We start from the raw sequence: 22,201 nt of genomic DNA, 5'->3' as shown, positions 1-22,201 counted from the left end.
TACGAAACTGCAGATGGCAGTGAGGAGAGGCCTAATTTACAATTGAAAGAGCCTGGCTCTGGAGGAGATGAGTCTTTACTCAAGAGCCACCTGGGCAATCAATACGTGACAAGTGCCGAGATCAAGACAGCAGGAGCCATTGGAGAACTTGCATCCCAATGCCGGGTTCTGTAACTCAACATCAGCATTCATCGCTTGCTGGAACTACGTTGTCCAGTCCAATGCAGAGAAAGGAGACAACATGAATATGTTTACCTATGAAAAGAAGAAGGGAGACTCTGCCTTGGGCAAACTAAAGTGTATAAAAACCACCCGGACACACACACTGGCACGAACAGAGGGGGTACCAATGCGATAGAGGTCAGACCAGTGTTCACCCAGAGCCGAACCTGGGGTCGACGCTGTCCCTTTGATTGTGGCTATCGAGTGTTGTATTCCATTTTGTTTAAATGGTGTGCCCTGTCTCACCCCTCCGAAATGTATGGTATATTCTAAGCCTGTGGTCCTGCCCTGAACTATCCTGTACCTGTAATCCCATTGGCCCAATGTGATTCCGCGCCCACTTCAATTCCCCTCTTAAGCTGTGCTAGGAGATCAGTCGCGCTCTTAGCCCTTCCTCTCTCTCAGCCTCTTCCCCTCCTCTTGTCCCTTCCCTCCCCTCGGCTCCCCCTCCTTTCCCCTTCCCCCCTTTTCCCTCAGTAACCATGCGGTTCCCGGGGTTGGGATCCCAAATAAACCTTCATCTGATCAGCACCCTCAGAAGCCGTGTGGAGTCTCCTTGCCTGCCCGCTGCTGCCAGCCAACTCACAGCCTAGGGGGCCCTCCGGGGAAACCCCGGGGTGCCCCCACCTTAAAACGAACCGCAACAATCGAGACTGTATATCGGTCATGAAATAAATTATATTTATATTAATTATTAAATTGGCTTTATTGATTTTTACCTATAACAATCCCAAACCACTGAAACAAAGGAGTTCCTCCTATCCGTCTGGCCAGATTGGATTCTCAGACTCAAACTACCCCTATTATAATTACAAACACAACCACTGTACCTAAAACCACAAGTAAACCCTTATCAAAGGCTCCCAACAAACCAGTTTTACTACTTCACACTCAACGTGTGCTACACTTTGACACAGGATAGCAGTGTTGCCTCAAAAAAAAAAACCACCACAGCTCCAAACACGATTACAACATCACAATCTTATTATTCCCACAGGAAACACTACATACAATTTAACAATATACAAACACACTATACTAAAGCACTCTACTTCTATATTTCAAATTCCACAAACATAAACTCCTAAACAGCGAAGTGCCGCTCCTATAAGTTCTCAGAGTCTGAACCCTTTTAACGTGAACACCGGGTGTTAGAGTAAATTCTGTCCCCCGTAACCAAAACACACACACACACACGCACACGAGTCACATGGGGAGGGGATTTTATTAAGGATCATTTTCCCCTGGCCGTTTCAGTCTCCTGAGAACGGAACCGCAGGTCCAAACTCCCACTTGCGTTGTGCTAACAGAACGTCTCAACAAACACTCTCACAATCATTCTCACAGTCAGGACATATTCACAATAGCATAACAACTTTAGACCAGGATTTCCCTTATGACTGGTAGCCCCAGTTGCTACCAAACTGAGCCCTCTAAGGCAAAACAAATGGCAAAATCCCCTTCTGTCAGCAACAAAAGCCCGAGCTCGGTACAACAGTTCAACAACTCCTTCGGCTGACAACCAAATTTCAACTGCAATTTCCACTTGCAAGAACACTACAGAGGCACAAGTTGCACATGGAATGTCTCCCACGACCTTACAGGTCACTACTTAAAACTGTTTTAATTTTTAAACATACCGTTTTGTCTGGAGTTTTAGTACTCAGGAGTCCTTGTCTGCTGCTGGATGAACAGTCCGGGCAGCGGAGCCCACTCTTCCAGGAATATCCCGGGGTGCCCCGAGGGGTCCATGTCCTGATCTGGTCTCACAGCCGAGCAGAGTCTCTTCCTGGCTGGCTCACCAATTGAATCGTTAAAACCGAAAATAATGGACAAAGACTCTCTAACTAGTCAAAGTTAGAACGTGGTATGTTTATTACGCTGGTGGGTGGCATGGGGGGGGGTCGTCCTTGAAATGTGTGATGGCACCACACAGGGTTCTTTGCCTTCTATTTATTTCCCAAAATAATACATATGCATAACCTCAGCACCTCCTATCCCCACTTTGTATTAAAATTAGGTTATTAGTCCTTCATGCGTGTGCAATTCTTCTCTTGAATTGGGTTGGTGGTCTCGAATTGGGTCAGTGGTCCAAGGGATGAAGTCAGGAAAGTCTTCGTCATGTCTCTGTGACCCTCTGGCATGATCCAAGGCCCCCTGCTTCATGATGGATTGACATACAGTCCAGGTGCTGGGCATTGTTCTACTGGTTTCAATATGTTCCTATAATGGTTCACTTATTCCACTTCTTTCTACAAGTGAGCTCATAATATAACAATTAGCTTTAGCTTAAGCATCTAATAATCATTAACTATGGCTTTTTGCCCCTGTCATTGGGCCCCACAGGGGGGTCCCCTGATGGGGCAAACCCTCCTGTAACAGTTCTGTGCCAGGATAGAGAGATGCACAGGACTTTTTTGGTCTTCAGGTTGTTGCTTATTGTTATCTTATCAAAAGTTCTGGCACGCCGTCTACACCAGACTTAGCGCGCAGGAAAGCACCGCAAAATGGCTACAAGATGTACAGTTTCAAGGTGTTTTAAAGTTGTTTCATCCAATTAACTCTTAAAACATGTTTTATTTCCACTTTTCTACCAATAACTCATCCCTTGTCTGTCCACATAACCTCTGCACTGCAGCTTTCCTCACCCAATCATTCTGTGCCACCAACACTAGAAAATGGAGTAGATGAAGAAGACGCCCGAGACAACACCCAAAATCCTTCATCTTGCTTCCTATCTACTTCCATACTAAAAAATCCTAAAACCTAAATTTCTCACCCTGTGACAAACTATACTATTCTCTATTATCTATTTCACACTCTGGTAGACTCTAGTCTACCCCGATGTCTTGGAAGCCCTCTCCATGGGCAAAGGTCAAAGGCAGTGCTTCTCTGGGGGTCAGGACCCCTCAGAGCAGGCAGAGAAATATTCTCTGTGCCCTGGGTTCCAACAATTAACATATCGTTGGTGTATCTAACTTCAGTATTAATTGGTTCTAACCCTCAGCTAAAATCTTAGTCCTTTCAAATCATGATTCATAATGTATAACCCTCCTTTTAAATTTTTAATTCTTATGGAATTTAGGGTTTTTCCCCATTGCTTCTTTCATCTTTCAATATCCAATTTCATTTATCATCCAACCTACAGTTTGTTTCTAAAGGCAAATATCTTTTTCCATTAATCAATCAGTGGAATCCTTCCCATTGTTTATTTTACCTCTCAGTGCTAGTTTTATCTACCAGCAGATCCACAGCTCGTTTTTAAAGACAAACCCGTCATTCCTCTCAGAGATGTCTTGTTGGTTCCTGGGGCAGGCATCAGCTTGTTAGGGGGAAACTTGCAGATGCAACTGGAAATGGGGGTTGTACCAGAAGAAAAAAGGGCTGTGGAGGTACTTTTAGAGATTAACTAGTTGTGTGTACAACTGGTACAGTCCAAAGTGTGTTAAGTCAGAGAAAAAAAAAGAGGGGAAAAATTAAAAAAGAAGAAAAAGAGAGGTTGAAAAAGAAAAAAAAAAAAGGTGGTTGACAGACTCTAAGATGCTGGAATGTGGAATAATGATAATTTGGTACTGGAGGAGGACAGGAGTTTGAATACAATTTCTGTATGAAGGGCAGGGAGGTGCCTTAACACATGGTTGTTTGGAGGTTGTTCAGTGCCAAACTGGGGTTTGGGAAGATCTAGCAGAACAAGCCCTCCTAGAAGGGGAAAGAAAATATGTTGATGGTTTGTCCAGATGCCTACAAAAGAAAAATGAATGATAAGAGCACCTGTGGACACCAGGTAAAAGGTTGCCAAGTTTAGGAGGTGTTTGGCCACTCTTGAGCAAGCGTCAAGGTCTCGGGGACTGTGGCAGGGGCTGATTTATAGGGGTGACCCAGCATGGCAAAAAGGCATTAAAAAAGGAGAAAGATCTCCTGCCCTATTTATTTCACTACTGTGGTGCGTTGTAGGTTTCCAGGAAAGAATGAGAAACTGACCCTATTTTTGCAATATGGGTCCACGGGTACAGGTGCGGTGTGACTGTAGGTGTGATACGGGATGATGGAAGGAGGGAGAAAGGAGACAGGCAGGAGGAGTGGTACGTACAGCGTTACTCTAAGAACAGCTCTTCCTCGCGCCCGGGCCTCAGCGAGGGGAACTACAACTCCCAAGAGCCTTTGCAACATCAAGCGCAGGAGGATTCACGCCTTAAGTGTGGTGGCAGCCTACGCGACATTGAGGGTGCTCTTCTGCGGGCGGGGGCGTAGCCATTGGCTGAACTACAACTTCTAGCAGCCCTTCACACATCTTGCGCGTGCGCACGGCCTTGGTCCGGCCGCACTTTGCCGTTGTCGCCGTAGGTGTGTGTGGAGGGGGGAAGGGAGCGAGCGAACGCGGCGGTGAGGAGGGGGGTGAGAGTTCAGAGTTCAACCGCCGTTGTCCCTGCTAGCTTGCACTCATGATTCCTATATGCCCGGTAGTTTCTTTCACCTATGGTAAGTAATGGCGCTCGATGTTTCTATGTCCGTGAGCGTGGGGGGAGGGGGGCGGCGGCGAGGGGAAGGAAATGCGGCCCGCGCGCGGGGCGGAGGAACGGTGGTCCTGAGGCGCCGTGTCTGACCTGGCGCTCGTGCGCACTTCTGTCTCTTGTCTGTCTGTCCCTTTCTCTCCCCGCCTCCTCCTGCCGGGCCTCCTGTCATGGCCCCGACCGCTGCCGCCTCTTGGTTATCTTCGCCACAGTGCCCAGCCGCCTGGGAGAAGATGCCAAAATGGCCACCGGCAACTACTTTGGATTCACCCATAGCGGGGCTGCTGCCCAGTATAGGTAACCACCGCGACCCCTCCCTCCCTCCCTCTGTCCTTTTCCGGAGTCACTTCCCTCTTCGCCTCCGGTTTCGTGTCCCTGATCGGGATTTCCCCGCCCCCTCGGGGTGAGTGCTCGGGACTGCTCCCATCCTCCGCCCCGTGTGGGGCCTGCTTCTGCAACCCGCTACTTCGCGATAGTTGTGCTTGGGACCCATCTGTTTATCTGCCTCTCCCGCAGGTGTTTTCTTATCCTGGTAAGGACCTCCCTGTATCCCCAGTGGTGTGAGGGTGGGGAGATGGAGCCGGACACCACGGAGGAGGCAGCATCAGATCCCAAGGCCCTTAAATTAAAATGGCCACTTAGAGTCAACAATGCCAACAAGTTACTGTCTGCTGCCCCCCGGACACTTCTCCTTCAGTGAAGATGGGGCTTGCTCCCCAAGTCTTTGCTTCCCCCTATGTCAGTGTGGGAGGATGGAATCCTTTTTAACACGTGTTAAAATTACACCAACCTAAACTATGGGATAGATAAGGGAAGAATAGAAACACCAGAAAATACAGGGGACTGTCCCATTCCACTGAAGCAATGTTATAAATAATGTATCAGAAAGTAGAGAAAGTGCTTTTGGAGACATGCTCCTTTTAAAAAGATTTCCTACTTGGGTATCTAAGATCAGGAGCAGGTCTTATAATGGAGCTTGGGGACCTGTAACCATATATTTTGTATAGGTATGTTGCCTTAAATTTTTGCATCTTTGTGCATCCAAATTGTGTCAGACTGTTGAAAAGTAATTGGTAGCATCTATTATCTCACTTTTTCAGAAATCAAATTACTTAATTTGGCAAAACTCAAATACAATCATGAACATCATCACATTTTTGGCTTGTGTTGGAGTACCACCTTGAAGTTCATATTTGAATTGTTGTTATTAGTTTCATGAATTTATAATAAAGGCCTTCCTTGACTCCTAAGTCTTAGTTAATGGGAAAATAGTAGGATAAAGCAAATATATGAAATATGAGGGATGAAATATGAGGGATTATTGGCAAATGAATGCAGATGTGTGCTACTGTTATCTAATCAAAATTGCATACCTGACATAGTCTCAGGAATATACAGTTTTATGTGGGTCTTGGAATGACTCCCAAGTGATTATTTTCTGGAAATGGATATAAAATAAATTCATTTTCATTTACTCCAATGTATAATAGTTAAAGGAGAGGATTAAACTTAGCTAATCTTTTTGTTCTTTTTTTTTTGATTAGGTCCTCACAGTATGTTTATGTTTTACTTGACAGTTGTGAAATTTGAAACTGGGTTGTCACGGGGTATGAAGGAGTTTTTAAATAACATAGAGGATTTTTTTGGTAAATAAATAAATATTTGAGTGAATAATAAACTGAGATCCATATATAAATGCAATTTTAAAGTGGAGATTAATTTTTAAAAATTGTTATTCCTTTTATTGTGCAGCTGAGGTGGTCTGTAGACTTAAGAACCTGAACAACTAATTTGAAATTTCCTTAAAACCATATAATTGGAATACAGTTCAGATTCAAAACTGTTTTCATAGTTAATCCTAAATGTATTCTTGAGAAAATGGAAAGACTGATTGATTGAAAGCTTTTTCTTTTGCTATCAAAAGTACAAGATACTATTCCATTTATGTATCAGTAAAAGACTCTATCCTATAAATGGTTTGTATATTTGCCATGTCTGAAAGTGAAGAGACAAAGCAATCAGTGTTAAAGCAGTCCTTTCATAAGAATGAATTTAATATTTTTTAACAGAAAACACAGGAGTCAATGTCTAAAAGGGGGTTTATCTTAATGTAATGACATCATGATTTAATGAGAGAAGCATTAGATTATGCAAATACCAATACAGAAAATTTTTCTGAATATTGCAATATCTTTGTGCTAGTAGTGGTATTGGGTCTAGGGTTATAAACCTGCATGCAATGCAAAACTCTGTTACTTACTTAAGTAACTATTAATCCATTTATTTACAAGCTTGAAATAAATGTGAAATTTGGTGATACTAGTCCTCTTTATTTTGTATGTGCGTGTGTGCATTCTGTAGGCCACCTTAACCACTGTGTGTCTATTCAGTTTGACATGAACAACCTAATATTGGTTTGTTTTTCATGTGTAAAAATAGTAGCATTCTTGATTCACTGCTGGAGAAGAGGCATAATTATGCTTTTATTTTGAAGTTGACTGACTGAAATGTGGGGATGCTGATGGAGAGATAGGGACATTGAGACTTGTTTGGACAGAAAAGTGTGCAAATGTGATGGTCTCTATCTTGTTTCAAGATTTTGGTTCCTGTTAAGAAGATAAAGAACCTTTGAGCATCTGAGTCTCATCTTACTTATGTTCATACCATGTACCTACTCTAATGAGATGGGTCACAGATGCGATATTCTTGGGTAGTTAGGAGTGAATTGTTAACTTTGAATTGCTAAGTGTGGTGAGTCTTGGCAGGTAAAGGCAATTAATTGTAGTAAATAGGGTCCAGAGCCAATCACAATGCCTGTGAGTTTAGATTAAGATGCAGTTTTCTAGGTAGCCATATGGAAGTGAACTCTTGCAATTATAGCTAGTTTTCTATTTGAGTGCAATGTATGATGTTATTGGATATTCGAGACTTGTACAGAAGTATTATGACTTGCCCTAGAAGGCAAGGGTAACCTAGCTTCTTGTTAATCCCTTGGGGTGGATTAGAGTGAAATGACACTGATTGATGTTTGTAAATATATACATATAGGGTTTATTTTAGAACAATTTGGTTGCAATGGAAAGTAGGTATGTAGCCATTTGGGTTATTATTATCTATAGTAATATAGCAATATAAAAGCATGAAAATATCATTTAAGAAAATGTATAAGGGAAAAGAAAGAAAGGATAAGAGTAAGGGAACATATCACTACCCATGGATCCGCAATGAGATGATGCAATTTCGATGTCCGTTGGTCACAGTAGTGATCACTGTCTTTATCCATTGGGGGTGGGGAAAAAAACCTCGAAACACAAAGTCCAGTGGGTTAAAATATGCTCAGGCTGTGTGGGAATGCCCAGGTACCTCCCCTGGGGGGGAGCTTTCAGTCTTCTGGTGGAAGGCCTCAGAAATTAGTCTGGGGGCACTTTGGGGGTCTTTGATGGTTTATGACACCTTCTAAGACATGACATCTGCCTCTCACATCAGCACAGTTGAGCCAGTTACGCCCCATCAGACCTGGAGTCTTGTATCCAGTTCTGGGCTCCCCAGTGCAAGAGAGACATAGACATATTGGAAAGAGTCCAATGAAAGGCCACAAAGATGATGAAGGGGCTGGAGCCTCTCACCTATGGAGAAAGGCTGAGAGAGAGAGCTCGGACTGTTTAGCCAAGAGATAAGAAGGCTCAAGGGGGATCTCGTTAATGTATATAAATACCTAAAGGAAGAGTGCAAAGAGGACAGAGCCAGGCTCTTGTCAGTGGTGCCCAGTGAGAGAACCAGAGGCAATGGGCACAAACCAAAACACAGGAGGTTCCCTCTGAACATCAGAAAATGTTTTTTCAACTGTGAGGGTAACAGCACTGACACAGGTTGCCCAGTAACCTTCTGGAGTTCCTCCTTGAAGATGTTCAAATAGTAGTCTGGACATGGTCCTGGGCAACTGGCTCTTGGTGGCCCTGTTTGAACAGGATTGGACCCTCCAGATGTCTCTTTCAACATCAGCCATTCTTTGATTCTGTGATTTTGACAAGGAAAATGTTAGTGGTTGATAGTTTTCAAGCAGACATAACATCTAAAGCTCAGTTCTTTTTGTTATGCATTATCATTGTGAACATGGCTGTTATCTAGACTTGAATAACATCAGTGTTTTGATAATGAGCTGTCAATGGTGTGCAACCAAGTAAAGAGAAGTAGATGGATGAAGTCTGCAAGATTATGAGCCAGTGTGGCCCTTAATTCCACAGAAAATCAGATTGACACGGAATTGAAGATTAGTGTGGAGAAAAATACATGGTCACAGTTTGCTGCAATCAGCCTTATGTAGCAGGTTTATTATAGTGGTATTTCATATTATATGGAAATTTTTCTGATACTAATGTATCACAAACATCAGTATTTTCCATCACTAATGTCAGTAGAATTTAGTGTAGTTGTGTCCTACCAGTTGGGGGAGGGGCCACTTGAATCTGCTTTCTAGAGGGACCCTGGCACGGGCAGTTGCTTGGTGATGTCCTCTGGCTAGCCCTTACCTCCTGGCCCGTGCCAAGAGTGGCTGCCCCCTATCCGCCCCTCAGGTTGGTCTGGGTAGCAGTAGAGCAGGGCTGCCTAACTCCCAGAGGCAGCAAAGCTGCTCTGTGCGGCTGCTGATGGGAATCCCGAGTCGAGGAAGCCAGAACAAAGGAGACAAGAGGGGCCACTTGTATAAGTTCTCAAGAGGGTTTAATCTCCGAGAGGGTCCAGGGACAAGTGACAAGCTCCAACAGGGTAACAGCAACTTAGGAACAGGGGAGGGTACTAGGGGAGGATACATACCACAGGACCCCTTTGGAAGTTTCCTCCCAAATTTGCCCTAAACCAGGGCAAGTTGTTATTCAAAGATTTGAGTCAAAGGTGTTTTTAAAAAGCCCAAACTTGTCTCATGCACTGTAGTAAAATAATTCTATGTAAAGAATGAAGTCTCTTGATCCTTGAGGTTTTTTAGGTAAGATGTGAAAGATGAGAGGAAGCTAGGTATACATTGGGGTCTAAAACTTCTGAATAGAAGTGAGCTTATTTGGAAGGAGGAAGCAAAGAGCATGTCTCCCTGAAAATGTTGGGATAAATTAAACTAACACAATTATTTTAGTATTAAGGAGTAGGCATTACTTTATTCCAGGCCAGGTGCATAAGGAGATAGCTACACCTAGGTGCACACAACTTTGAAAACTTTTTACTTATGTATACATTATTAGTAAACAAATTAATGTTCATTGGTTCTAAATTACATAATTCTCATCATTAATTAGTATTCTGTCTTCTATTGGTTATTGATTTCCTACTTCTCATGCTCATTAGTCCACATTTTTAAGTATTTTTATTATATTTTTCCCAGACAGGGGGTCTGCAGCATGTGTTAGATCATCTTTGTTAGTCTCTTCTTTATCTTCTGGTTACTTCAACATGTCCTTGGAAGGCTCTAAATTCTGGATTCCAGGTGTCCAGCTTTTAACTTCTTCAGGCTTTGTTCATTGAAGCTTATCAGGCTTAGTTTAGCAAAACTTAAAGTTTCAGTGATCTAATAAACTCTTAACAATAACAGTCTGTTAAAAAACCAAAAGAGCTACATGCCCTGCATCGATAGCTACATGCTGGCTAAAGTGGAAAATTACACTGCTTAAGAGTAATATACTGCTTATGATTATTTACAACAATTATTTAAAAAGTTAATTAAAATGATTAGTTAGGAAAGTTATATAGTTTCCAATACATGGGGAAATAGGGATATGCAAGTAGTAATTTTAGGGCAGGTAGGGAGTGATGTAAAACATTAGGTAAGGTGCTGGAAATGACATGTGTCTTGGTTTGAAAAGACAGGTGTCAGCTAAGGAAGGCAGGAGCCTTCCTTGAAATGGAAAATGTAAACCCCCTCTCTCCAAATTATTACAGTTTTTAAATTAAGGGGCTCTCAGACAAAGATATGGGAATAGGAATAACAGTTCTTTACTAGGAAAATTAAAAATCCAAATGCAATAGTACAAAAAAAAGAAAACAAAACAGCACTGACAGAGTCAGAATACGACCTGACACCCTGTGGGTCAGGGTGTTGTTAGCAGTCCTATTAAATGGTGGCTGCAGTCCTCCTGGAGTGACAGATGTGGTTCTGTTGAAACAGTGATCCTGTAGAAGGGTGTAGTTTTCCTCTGAAGGTCCAGTGGTAGTATAGATGGATCTGGTCTTCCTCTGGGAATCCAGTGGAGAAGACAGCTGCTCCTCTGGGAATCCAGTGGGAAAGGGCTGCTCTGGTGTTCCAAAATCTCAGATTATATCCAGGTAGGAATGCTTGGCTCCTCCCCCTGGGTGGAGCATCTCCCCATGGGATGATATAATTTTATCAGTCATGCAGTGAGACTCAATGGCCCATTAACAGAAGATATTTCCTAGAGGGAGGATTGGTTTGTGGAAGAGATAAAGAAAACTGTCTAATTAACAGAGGAAAACTGCCCCACCTCTAACAGATGGCAAATGGAATACACACCCCAGCTAAATCTTTCAACCTAAGACAACCTGCCATTGACTAATACATCTGCAGAACATGGAGAAGAACAATTGAGTGCAACATGTAGCCTGTACACTGGCTGTGACTGCGATAGTGAAAACACAGTGATATAGAAATCCAAGATGGAAGATGAGTGTTGCAGAATGTGTGTTGTTCCTAGAAAATTGAAATTAAAGCGAGCTTGGTGTGATGCTGTTGAGTCAGGGACGGAAAGAAAGACTCCAGTCTTCAGGTGGATCAGAAGGCGAACTAGAATAATTCCTTTATTAGCAAGAAGTTGCGAGCTTTATAGTCTCACTCGCTAAGCTGTGACCTGATTGGTCTCAAAGTGAAAACATCTCACACTATTGGTGTACTGTGAATAGCACACTGTGGAGAACCATAACTATAAATAATGGTTACAGAAAGAGAGATAATAATTGTTTTAATTCTTTTCCTCTAAGATTCCCAGGCTCAGCTTGGGAGAAATTATCTCTGATCTTTCTTCGACTGAACTGAGAATATCCACACTTTGTGGGGAAGTACTGTTAGTTTTATGATCAGCTAAAGAAATAGGTGTGGTATGAATAAAATACATTCATTTTGAATTAAAATCTTTGGCAGAAGGTATTATTAATGCAATGTAGCAGAGTAAGATTTGAAGCACGAGTCCTTTGCCTATAACTTCTTAAGTCAAAGAGTGATGTTTATTTTGATAGTAAGTTAAAATACTGTAAGAATTGTAATATGAAGTTACCTTGAATTGGATGTTCACAAACTGGGTTTGCTTTAAGTAAATGTTGGTTTAGAAGTCATTTGCTTGTGAAACAATCTTTCATAAACTAAGGAAAAAAATTTTGACAGTGGGGGTGCTCAGATATTGAAACAGGTTGTCTAGAGCAGTCTTGGATACTCCATTCTTGGAGATGATTGGAACCAGACTGGGCACAAAGCCCTGGGAAAACTAATGTAACTTTATTATTAGCTGTGCTTTGGGCACAGGGTTAGAACAGATGACCTCATAATCTTTGTTTCAGCCTAAATTACTCTGTCATTTTTAAGTTCTGTCTAGTTAGTAAAGCCTGTTGGACTACATATCTTTTCATATAAAGAGCACTCAAATTCTTTGAACTCAAAGATGCTATTAAGGATATTAGAATTTATTTGGGGGAAGAGAAGAATTGATCCATAAAGAAAACTCACTAAGGTACCAGGTCAATCGGTTAGCTTCTCTGTCTGCTTCTAATTTGGTTCAACTTTTCCCCCACTGTTTTAGGGGATTAAGCTAAACTGAATTACTTTCTTTGTTGCAGTAAAGAGCACACATGTGGTTTGTTACCATAGCTCAGCTGACATACCGTATTTCACTGTTGCTCTAATAACTTGATTAAATGCCTACGTTTTTTGAGTCTTATTTATTAGGACTAAGTTGAAATACTTGATGTGATGCAATATGGAAAATTATTACTTTAGCTAGAAATTAGTGAAAGAATTGTAGAGAAGGAGCTGGTAGAGGTGGTTAGTAGAATTAGAAGAGTAATTATCAGAGGAATAGTTGCAGTGGAGTACTCTAGGGATTGATCTTGAGTCTTATTATTTATGGTGCGTTGTGATATTTGATGCAAGGGAAATATTGTCAATACACAGGTAACTTTACCAGAAGCTGCTCTGAGGAAGCTAGATTCTTTGGAAAAAAAGTCTGGAGCAGAGTGAGTGATACAGCCGAAACTTCATCTCAAATGATCCGTACAGTTCTTGCCATGAAAAAATAGATAATACTAGGATACGGGCAATGAAAAATTGCAAGAAAGATTGGTGGAAGAGGGAGCTAGCAAAATAGTCTGGAGGGAGGTAAGTTCATCTTGGCAAATATGATGAGGCACTAATCACCAAAAAAGGATTAAAAACTCTTTTAAGTTAAATGACAGTGACACAAAAATATTTTGATTAGAAATTAATTACCTGAAAGTATCTGGTCATCTTTATGTTAAAAGGTTCTCAGTAAGACCATGGGGAGAAAAAGAAACATAAATTTAGAAAAGATGTTTATATGAATTTCTGTAACATAGCATAACATAACTTTTAAAAATGAAGTAGCAGTCAATTCTAGAATATTTTTCTTGTGGTCTTGTAAACTCGGTCACTAGCTCTGCATGGTTTTGCAGAAGCAAGGGGAGCAGATTTGGTAAAATAAACATGGTCATAGAATTATATTAGCCTTAGAAATCAAATTATTTGCGCTGCTAATTCTATGCCATGATAAGGAAATTTGAAATAAGAAATTAAACTGTCTGTTAGCAGAATCTTGTTAATAGTCCTCATAATGATCACAATCTCTTAACAGTATTAAACACTGAAAACTGTCAGGCAGCTTTAATCATATATATATATATATATACATGTTCTGAGAACAAAAGCATTTTCATTGATAGACTGATACTGTTACCTCATAGTGTGTTGTTAACACTGTATTGTATTTTGTAATAGTAACTTAAGCATGGTTTCATGAAACTTGAGACAGATTAATGCTTCCTGGGCAGGTCCCTGTTCTTTCTCTCCCATGATTTATTTTCCTCTGCTTCCATATATATAACTTATGTGGGTTCTAGCACTCAGCAGACTGTTTTGTGTGCTACAATGTTTCTAACATTTCCACCATGACAGAAAATGAACTCAGGAAAAAAATAATTTAAAAAAATCTCATCGTTTTCTGCTAGATTAATGAGTTAAATCAGTGCAATGAATAGCTTGACAAGTAGCAGAACTAGCACTAGGGATGAAATAGGATGGCATAGCCAGGTTTGGTATATGGGAGGAAGGAGGAATAAGAATGGGGAGGAAGACATTTCCTTGTTGGCAGTATTAGACTGTTAATGTGTTCAAGTGCAGTCTGAGATAGTCTGCTGCCTGTTTTCCCAATGTAATGTATTTTTAGTAGGTAGATATGATAATGTGAATTACCTCAGAGAGTATGACTATTTTACACTTCTGTACTGTTAGTTATGTAGATAAATACAGCCTAATTTTATAAATTGTCATTCACTTTTACCATCATAAAATAGTCTTCCTGAATTTTCTGATGGAGTCTGATTTCTCACTTTTCTCACTTTAAACTGACAAATTGATAAACTGTCTATATACATCAAGCAGTGGTGGGAGCTACACCAGAGTGAGTCAGGTCTTTTCCTTCCACTGTTATGCTAAGAAGTTGAAAATTAAATGAAACATAATTGTGAGTACAACTCACAACTGAATTAAATTTGGATGAAATGCAAGTGGTTTTTAAAGCAAACAGGGGCCTAAGATGGGAAGAAGGCGGAGTCCAGGTGTGTAAGTACAATAATAATATTTTCTCTGTGTGTTTCTGCTGTACGAATTGTTAAAAAATATATTGAAGTTAATGGGTTCTGCTGTAATTAAAATTACAAAATCAGGGTTTTTTTAAAAATAAAAGTTATTAAACAAAAGGGAGTTATGGAAATGTCTTTTGCAAAAATAATAGTAACTATTAGAGAGAATAGAGTAACTAATAGAGAGAATAATAGTAACTAATAGAGAGAATATTCCAGTCTTTAGGAAAGAAATACTGTAACTCATTCCTTTTGGTTTTGAGCATAATCATGCTGAAATTCCACTTTGAGTGTTTGCTTCCAACAATATTTCATTTATCTATTTTTTTTCTAAAAATTAGAGGATACTACCTCCTTGATAGTCATGGAATTGTTTTTGAATAATCTTTTAATAGTGCTATGGAGATGTGAAACTATAGAGACTCTAAAATATTGAAAATCAGTACAGGAAGTATACTAAAAATTTCATAATAATCACTCAATCCCGTATTTAATATAATTGTTCCAGATAGTGATATTTTGCCCAGTTCACTTTATTTGTTTAAAAATAGCTATTATAGGATTTTAATAATAATGCAAAGTTATAAATCATTATAGGACAATAATATTAGTTTTAGTTCAAATAATTAAGTCTTAGAAGCAATAATTTTTTTATTTCCACTATTAATATTTATTTATTTTTATTAAATAGCTACATAGTAATGTTTTACCTGCACATTAAAGAGAAGGAAATTAGTCTCAGCATGTGCCTGGAAGATTGCCAGACCTCTGGTAGCAGTTGTCTTGCTTGATTTGACTGCCCGTTCTTTTGATGCTTCGTGTTGTGAGGCAGTGGACTTCTATATGAGTGAATGGGGCCAGCTTTTATAATTTTCAACTTTTGTAGGAAAACTCTCACATCAGAAATATTTAAACTGCCTCTTCCTTAAATTTAAGAGTTCTGAGCTATTTTTCACAGAAGTCTTTAAAATCTCATTACTTTAATATGATTTACTGGAAAACATCATGCAAGTGCATATCAGTAATGATCTCCCACAGAAAAGCAGTATTTTTCTTAATTTGACAGGCATATCAGTTTTATTGAAGAACCACTAAAACACTTAAAAACTTATTGGTCATGAAAAGATAACTGTGTAAGACTTCTGTATTATTTTGAATGAAAGGCTTGGGTTCTTTTCAAGCAGTGGAACACAGCTACCATCACTTCTTGCTAAGAAGAAAGTCATTGCCTGCATGATATATTTCCATTCACATAAACTTCAAAATGATACAGCCTTTTTAATGGGGTGGATAAGAAGTAATAATAGTAATTACAGTGTATGATAGCTGTTCCACATCTGTTTGTAGAACAGACAAGTATGAATCAAATGTGGGAGTTTGAAATGTTTAGGCATTAGATGAGTATGTTGGATTAATCTAATTACTTACTTACTGTCTTTTTCCAATGTAGCCAGCAGCCAGCTTCGGGCGTAGCTTATTCCCATCCAACTACAGTTGCCAGCTACACTGTCCACCAGGCACCAGTTGCTGCGCACACTGTCACTGCAGCCTATGCTCCAGCAGCAGCTACAGTTGCAGTAGCCAGGCCTGCTCCAGTAGCTGTTGCAGCTGCTGCAACAGCTGCTGCTTATGGAGGCTATCCTACAGCGCACACAGCTACAGATTATGGTTATACACAGAGGCAACAAGAAGCTCCACCACCACCACCTCCTGTCACTACGCAGAATTACCAGGTGTGTTTTTTTAAAAAAAATTGTGTAATTTTAAAATTATATGTTAAAAGGAGGAGGCCTGTTTGGATAAGAGAATGTGGTGATATTTATATTTTTTCTTCCATGGCTCACAGCTAAAATTGTGATAGAATGTGAAGTGACTGCTGTTCTGTATGGTGTGTATAGAGGATTATCAGCAGTAATACTGATAAGATTTAGACATTCACACAATAAACAACATATTGACATTTATCTCCAGATTATTTTGTGAACTACTGCTGAAATACTTGTCTTGGCTAGCCTAACTGTCCAAGTGGCATGCAGTTAAATGGGTCATGGAACTGATTTAGATGAAAAAACTGTTCCAATGAAAATTTTCAGTGGGAGATAGTAGTTCCCTTGTCAGATTCCTGGTTGCCACAGGAGCTCTAGCACCAAATGTAAGAGGACAGAAGATTACTCTAGGAGACAAACTGTCTTTTGAGTAGATTTTAGGTACCCTTTGTGACACGTCTGCCTACCTTTGTGTAGCTACAGGCTTTTACAAAAGGAAACTGTTGTGTTTTCATCTCGCTCTGACCTTTACTGACACTTCTTTGCATTGAATCTAGCAGTTGTCAGCATTTGGGTGGGTCAGTTCAGGATAAGGATTCCACAGAAGGTTAACCAACTTAAAAAGGAACAGCATCTTTCCATGGGATTGACAGACTTCTGCAGAATTTCCTTGGTTCTGCACAGTTGTGGTGCCAATGCAAGAGATGGATGTGGGATCATGTAGGGTGAGGAGAGATGTGATGGTACCTCCAACAATTTCCCATTCTTACACTGGCTTAAATGTCTTATGACACAACATCCTGTCAGTGACTGGTATTACTCGTCAGAAATAAAGAAACTTAGAAGTACAAATCAGTGCTGCATCAGTTTTGCAGTCGGAAGATTTCAGTACGTAGTGGTTATCTTGGGACTTATTTAAGATAAGTGTTTACTCCAAAGAGCGAGAAGTTGCAGTCTTTTCTGTCTGTCTAGATTGACACAATGTAAGGATATATACACATCAGTAACCCTAGCCCATTGGTTTCAATCAGACAGCTTAGATGCAGAAAGATGAGCAGTTTTACGTGGCCAGGTAGTTTCCTATTAGAAATGTGAGCTTTATTTGTATTTCTAGCAGCTTTTTTTGCTACATTATCTAGACTCTAATTTGCATTTTTATTTGTTTAAAGCTACTATATTGTTGCTGTATGTTATTAATTCCTTTGTAGGGCTTTGCACTTTGTTACATATGGTAATGAACCAAAATGTAGGAGTCTTTCCAGTAGCATGTTTACACATAATTACAAGGTTGTTAAACTAGTCAGTTATTAGATGCATTCAGATAGATAATAGCCCCCTAAATTAAAGAAAAATACTACAAGAAAGACATTGAGGCACTGGAGTATGTCCAAAGAAGGGCAGTGAAAATGGTGAAGGGTCTGGAACATAAGTCTTCTGAGGAATGGCTAAGGGAGCTAGGGTTGTGTAGCCTGGAGAAGAAGAGGCTGAGGGGAGATCTTACTGCTCTGAAAAGAGGTTGTAGTGAGGTGAGTCTCAGTCTCATTTCACAAGTAACAAGTGACAATACAAAAGGAAATGGCCTCAAGTTACACCAGGGGAGGTTTAATTTGGATATTAGGGAAAATTTCTTTATGGGAAGGGTTCTAAAGCATTGGAACAGGCTGCTCAGGGAAGTGGTGGAGTCACCATTCCTGGAAATGCTCAAAAAATGTGTGGATATGGTTTAGTAGTGAACATGGTGGTAGTGCTCGGTTGACTGTTGGACCTGGTGATCTTAGAGGTCTTTTCTAACCATAATGATTCTATTATTTCATTCACCAGCACCCCCAAGTCCTTGGCAGGGCTGCTCTCAATTTCTTCATTCCCTACCCTGTATTGATACAAGAGATTGCCCAGACCCAGGTGCAGCACCTTACACTTAGTCTTGTTGAACCTCATGAGTTTCCCATGGGCCACATCTTGGGCTTGTCCAGGTCACTCTGGATGGCATCCCATCCTTCAGGAATGTCAACTGTACTGCTCAGCTTGGTGCCATCTGCAAACTTGCCGAGGGTGCACTCGATCCTTTCATCTATGTCATTGATGAAGACATTAAATAGCACTTAGTCCCAATACGAACCCCTGAGTGACACCACTTGTCACCAATGTCCATTGGGACACTGAGCTGTTGACAGATACACTCTGGATGCAACCATCCAAGCAATTTCTTATCCACTGAACAGCTCACCCATCGAATCCTCTCTCCAACTGAGAGAGAAGGATGTTGTGGGGGACCATGTCAAAGGCTTTACAGAAGTCTAAATAAAGGACATCTGTAGCCCTTCCCTTGTCCACTGATAGAGTCACTCCATCATAGATGGCCACTAGGTTGGTCAGACTTGCCCTTGGTGAAGTCATGCTGATTGTCCTGAATCACCTCCCTGTCCTCCATGTGCCTTAGCAGAGCTTCTAGGAGGATCTGTTCCAGGATCTTCTCAGGCACAGATGTGATGCTGACAGGGCAGTAGTTCCCAGGGTCTTCCTTTCTACCCTTTTTTAAGATGGGTGCAATGTTTCCCTTTTTCCAGTCACCTGGGACTTCACATAACTGCCATGACTTTTCAAATATGATGGAGAATCGCTTGGTGGTCATGAACCTGATCTCTTACAGTGGGAGGGACTTTGCTCTCCCAGTCTTTCTTTCAGTCTATCCACTCGAGAAGTGTGGGAAGAGAGGTTACAATTGAAGAATGAGTCAAAAAAGGTGTTGAGAGTACCTCAGCCTTTTCCTCATTATTATTTAGAGTTTGCCAGTCTTGCTTATCAGGAGTGGTTCATCATCTTTGACCTTCCTTTTCTGGCTGACATACCTGTAGAAGTCCTTCCTGTTATTCTTTGCCTCCTTTGTCAAGTTCAGCTCCTGCTGCACCTTGGTCTTCCACACATCATCCTGACACAACTGGTGTCTCTATATGCTTTCCAGGACACCTGTTCTTGATTCCACTGCCTGTGCATTTCCCTCTTGCCCTTTAGTTTGACTCAGCCATGCTGGTCTCTTGCTTTCTTTGCCTGACTTGTGCCGGGGGGATTGCAAGCTCTCTTTGCTCAATGGAAGACTTCCTTAAAGATCTGCCAGGTCTGTTCTGCTCCTTGGCCCTGAGGGCAATTTCTCAGGGGGATCCTATTGACTAACTCCTCGAACAGCTGGAAGCTTATTTTCCTAAAATTCTGGGTCTTGACTCAGCCTGACCCATATTCCTCAGGACTGCAAACTCTATGAGTGCATGATCACTGCAGCCCAGGCTGCCTCCAATCTTGATGACCCTCATTAGCTCACTTACATTGGTGACCATCAGGTCCAGTATTGCATCCCCTCTGGTAGTGCTGTCTATTACCTGGCTCAAGAAGTTATCCTCCATGCATTTCAGGAGTCTCCTGGATTGTCTACAGCTCGCTGTGCTACTTTCCCAGCAGATGTTGGGGTGGTTGAAGCCCCCCAGCAGGACAAGAACCTGCGATTGCGATGTCTCCTGTAGCTGGAGCAAGAAGGCTTTGTCAATAGGTTTCTCCTGATTGAGCAGCCTGTAGTAAACACCAACCACAGGGTTCCCTTTTCCAGCTTTGTCTCTATTTCTCACTTATAAGCTTTCAACCTTCTCATGGCTGTTCTTCAGAGACAGCTCTTCATAATCTATCCATTTCTTGACAAAGGGGGCAACCCCTCCACCCCTCTTTTTATCTCTGTCCTTTCTGAACAGTCTGTAGCCATTGATAACCACACTCCAGTCATGGGATTTATCCCACCAAGTTTCAGTAATGGCAACAAGGTTGTAGCTTTGTAGCAGCATGGAGACTTCCAACTCCTGTTTGTTGCCCATGCTGCGTGCATTGGTGTAAAGGCATCTCAGCTGGGCTGTCAGCATATCACCTTTTTTATAGGAACGCCTCTCCTCTGAGGTGTTTCCCTGGTGACTTCTATTACCTCAGGAGCCCCTGGCTCATCTCTGTAAGTCTTCAAGTGTGCTTCAGTGTGGCTAGAACATCTCAGAGTCACTGGCTGAAGGCCCTCACTACGACTCCATCCCTCTAATCTTGATGTGTTGTCCCACAGCTTGTCAAGGACAAGCCTGATATTATTCCCCTCCCCCGTCATGTCTGGATTAAAGCTCTATATCAATGAGCGCTACTAGCTCCTGAGCAAAGACCCTCTTCCCCCTTTGAGAAAGGGGAATCCCATCTGATTCCAGCATGCCTGGTGTCATGTAGGCCATTCCATTATACAAACACGTGAAATTGTGGCAGTGACACCAGCCATGGAGCCATGTATTAGACTGGGCTCATCTGTTTCTTCCAGTGTCTCTGCCCACAACTGGGAGGATAGAAGAGAAAATAACCTGTGCTCCATATTCCCTTACCAGCTATCCCAAGGCCCTGAAGTCTCTTTTGATCACCCTTGGATTACGTATTGTCATTTCATCACCACCCATGTGGAAGACCAATAATGGGTAGTAGTCTGAGGGCTGTACCAGGCTAGAGAACTTTCCCAGTCATGTCTTTAACCCAGGCCCCAGGGAGGCAGCACACTTCCCTTAAGAGGAGGATCCATCCAGCATATTGTACCCTCTGTTCACCTTAGAAGGCAACTGCCTACAGCTGCAACCTGTCTTTTCCTCGTGGAGGTGGTTGTTATACAGAGGGTAGGCCTTTCTGGTTCTGGCAACACCTCTGGTGTAGATGGACCTCTATCCTCATCATCCTTTGACTGGCCTTCTACATCTTCGTACCTATTGTACAGAGGCACCTGGGAGGGTGAGGTGGGCAAGGAGGGGATTCACCTGCTGCCCCAAGTGAGGACTTGCCTCCATTCACCCCTTTTCTTTGAGCTACTACCTTCTACCTGCCCAAAGGGAAAAATATAGGACCTCCTTGATATTGATTTTTTTTTTTCTGGTGGCTCTTCCTGTCTTAGGGAGGGCCAAGCCATGGTTCCATGTTTTTAAACTTGTGAATATATTGTGGTTTGTGGAGATCTGTGGTGTTTTTTTTCCTTCGTATTTTACAGGAATGCAGTCTGATATAGTCATTATGAAAAACTAGTGTGCATTGAGTTGCTTTTTGGTAACAAAAATAATTTGGAAGGGGAAAAGTAGTTTAATAGCATGAGATTAACTCCTATATTATGTCTGAAAAAGACTAGTCAGGGTTGTCTTCAGGCCTGAAGTATCTGTAAACATAAATTTAATTTCTTTAATACATATATTGGTATATAATGTATCTGTAAATATTTTTTAAATCTACTTAAGTAGAATAGAAGAAAAATCTTTGAGTCTGCTAATGATTTTTATTATTCCAGATAGATAGTTAAGGAGAAATTTGATGGGTTTTCTTTTTTTAATTTTTAGGATTCCTATTCTTATGTTCGATCTACTGCCCCAGCTGTAGCTTATGACAGCAAACAATATTATCAACAACCAACAGCAACTGCTGCGGCTGTGGCTGCTGCTGCACAGCCTCAGCCTTCAGTGGCTGAGTCATACTACCAGACAGGTAGGTGGCATGATTCAAACTCCTGTCGTTATATACAGTCTGTATACTATTTTAATAGCTTAAAATATATCTTTGACTATTTCATATTACCAGATTTATTTATTGTTTTGACATGTAATCCCTGTCAATGTGTAGAAAAAACTTGATGCACCTAGAACTTGAACATTATTGTGACATTGCCATAAGTAACTATCTCTGAGATTTGGATTGTTATTAATACACTCAAAACATACTTCTAGGCAAAAACTTTTGCTGAAGTAGGTTGAAAAAGTCAGTGTTGGTTTCAGATGCTAACTTGGTTAGAAAGACTTT

General features: G+C 41.1%; 1 protein-coding gene and 1 non-coding gene across 5 annotated transcripts in view; both read left to right on the top strand.

Annotated features, from left to right (window-relative positions):
• Nucleotides 1–4,494: 4,494 nt before the first annotated feature.
• LOC121359123 (zinc finger RNA-binding protein) overlaps nt 4,495–22,201 on the top strand; it is a 44,323-nt gene continuing 26,616 nt past the window's right edge. The window contains exons 1-4 of one of the 4 annotated variants that reach the window (XM_041477836.1): nt 4,495–4,566; nt 4,946–5,030; nt 16,048–16,330; nt 21,745–21,889. In XM_041477836.1, the coding sequence (XP_041333770.1) occupies nt 4,975–5,030; nt 16,048–16,330; nt 21,745–21,889 (484 nt within the window). In that variant the 5' untranslated portion in view covers nt 4,495–4,566; nt 4,946–4,974. Of the gene's footprint in view, nt 4,702–4,945; nt 5,031–16,047; nt 16,331–21,744; nt 21,890–22,201 lie in introns of all 4 variants that reach the window. The other 3 variants (XM_041477834.1, XM_041477835.1, XM_041477837.1) reach the window with 3 other exon arrangements.
• On the top strand, nt 13,376–13,512 carry LOC121359124. Its single transcript, XR_005955993.1, has one exon. It is a non-coding gene; the product is annotated as a small nucleolar RNA SNORA66 (small nucleolar RNA).

Source organism: Pyrgilauda ruficollis, unplaced genomic scaffold (genome assembly GCF_017590135.1).
Source record: "Pyrgilauda ruficollis isolate IOZ18807 unplaced genomic scaffold, ASM1759013v1 scaffold418, whole genome shotgun sequence".
NCBI lineage: Eukaryota > Metazoa > Chordata > Aves > Passeriformes > Passeridae > Pyrgilauda > Pyrgilauda ruficollis.
This window is presented reverse-complemented; position numbering and strand designations above follow the sequence as displayed.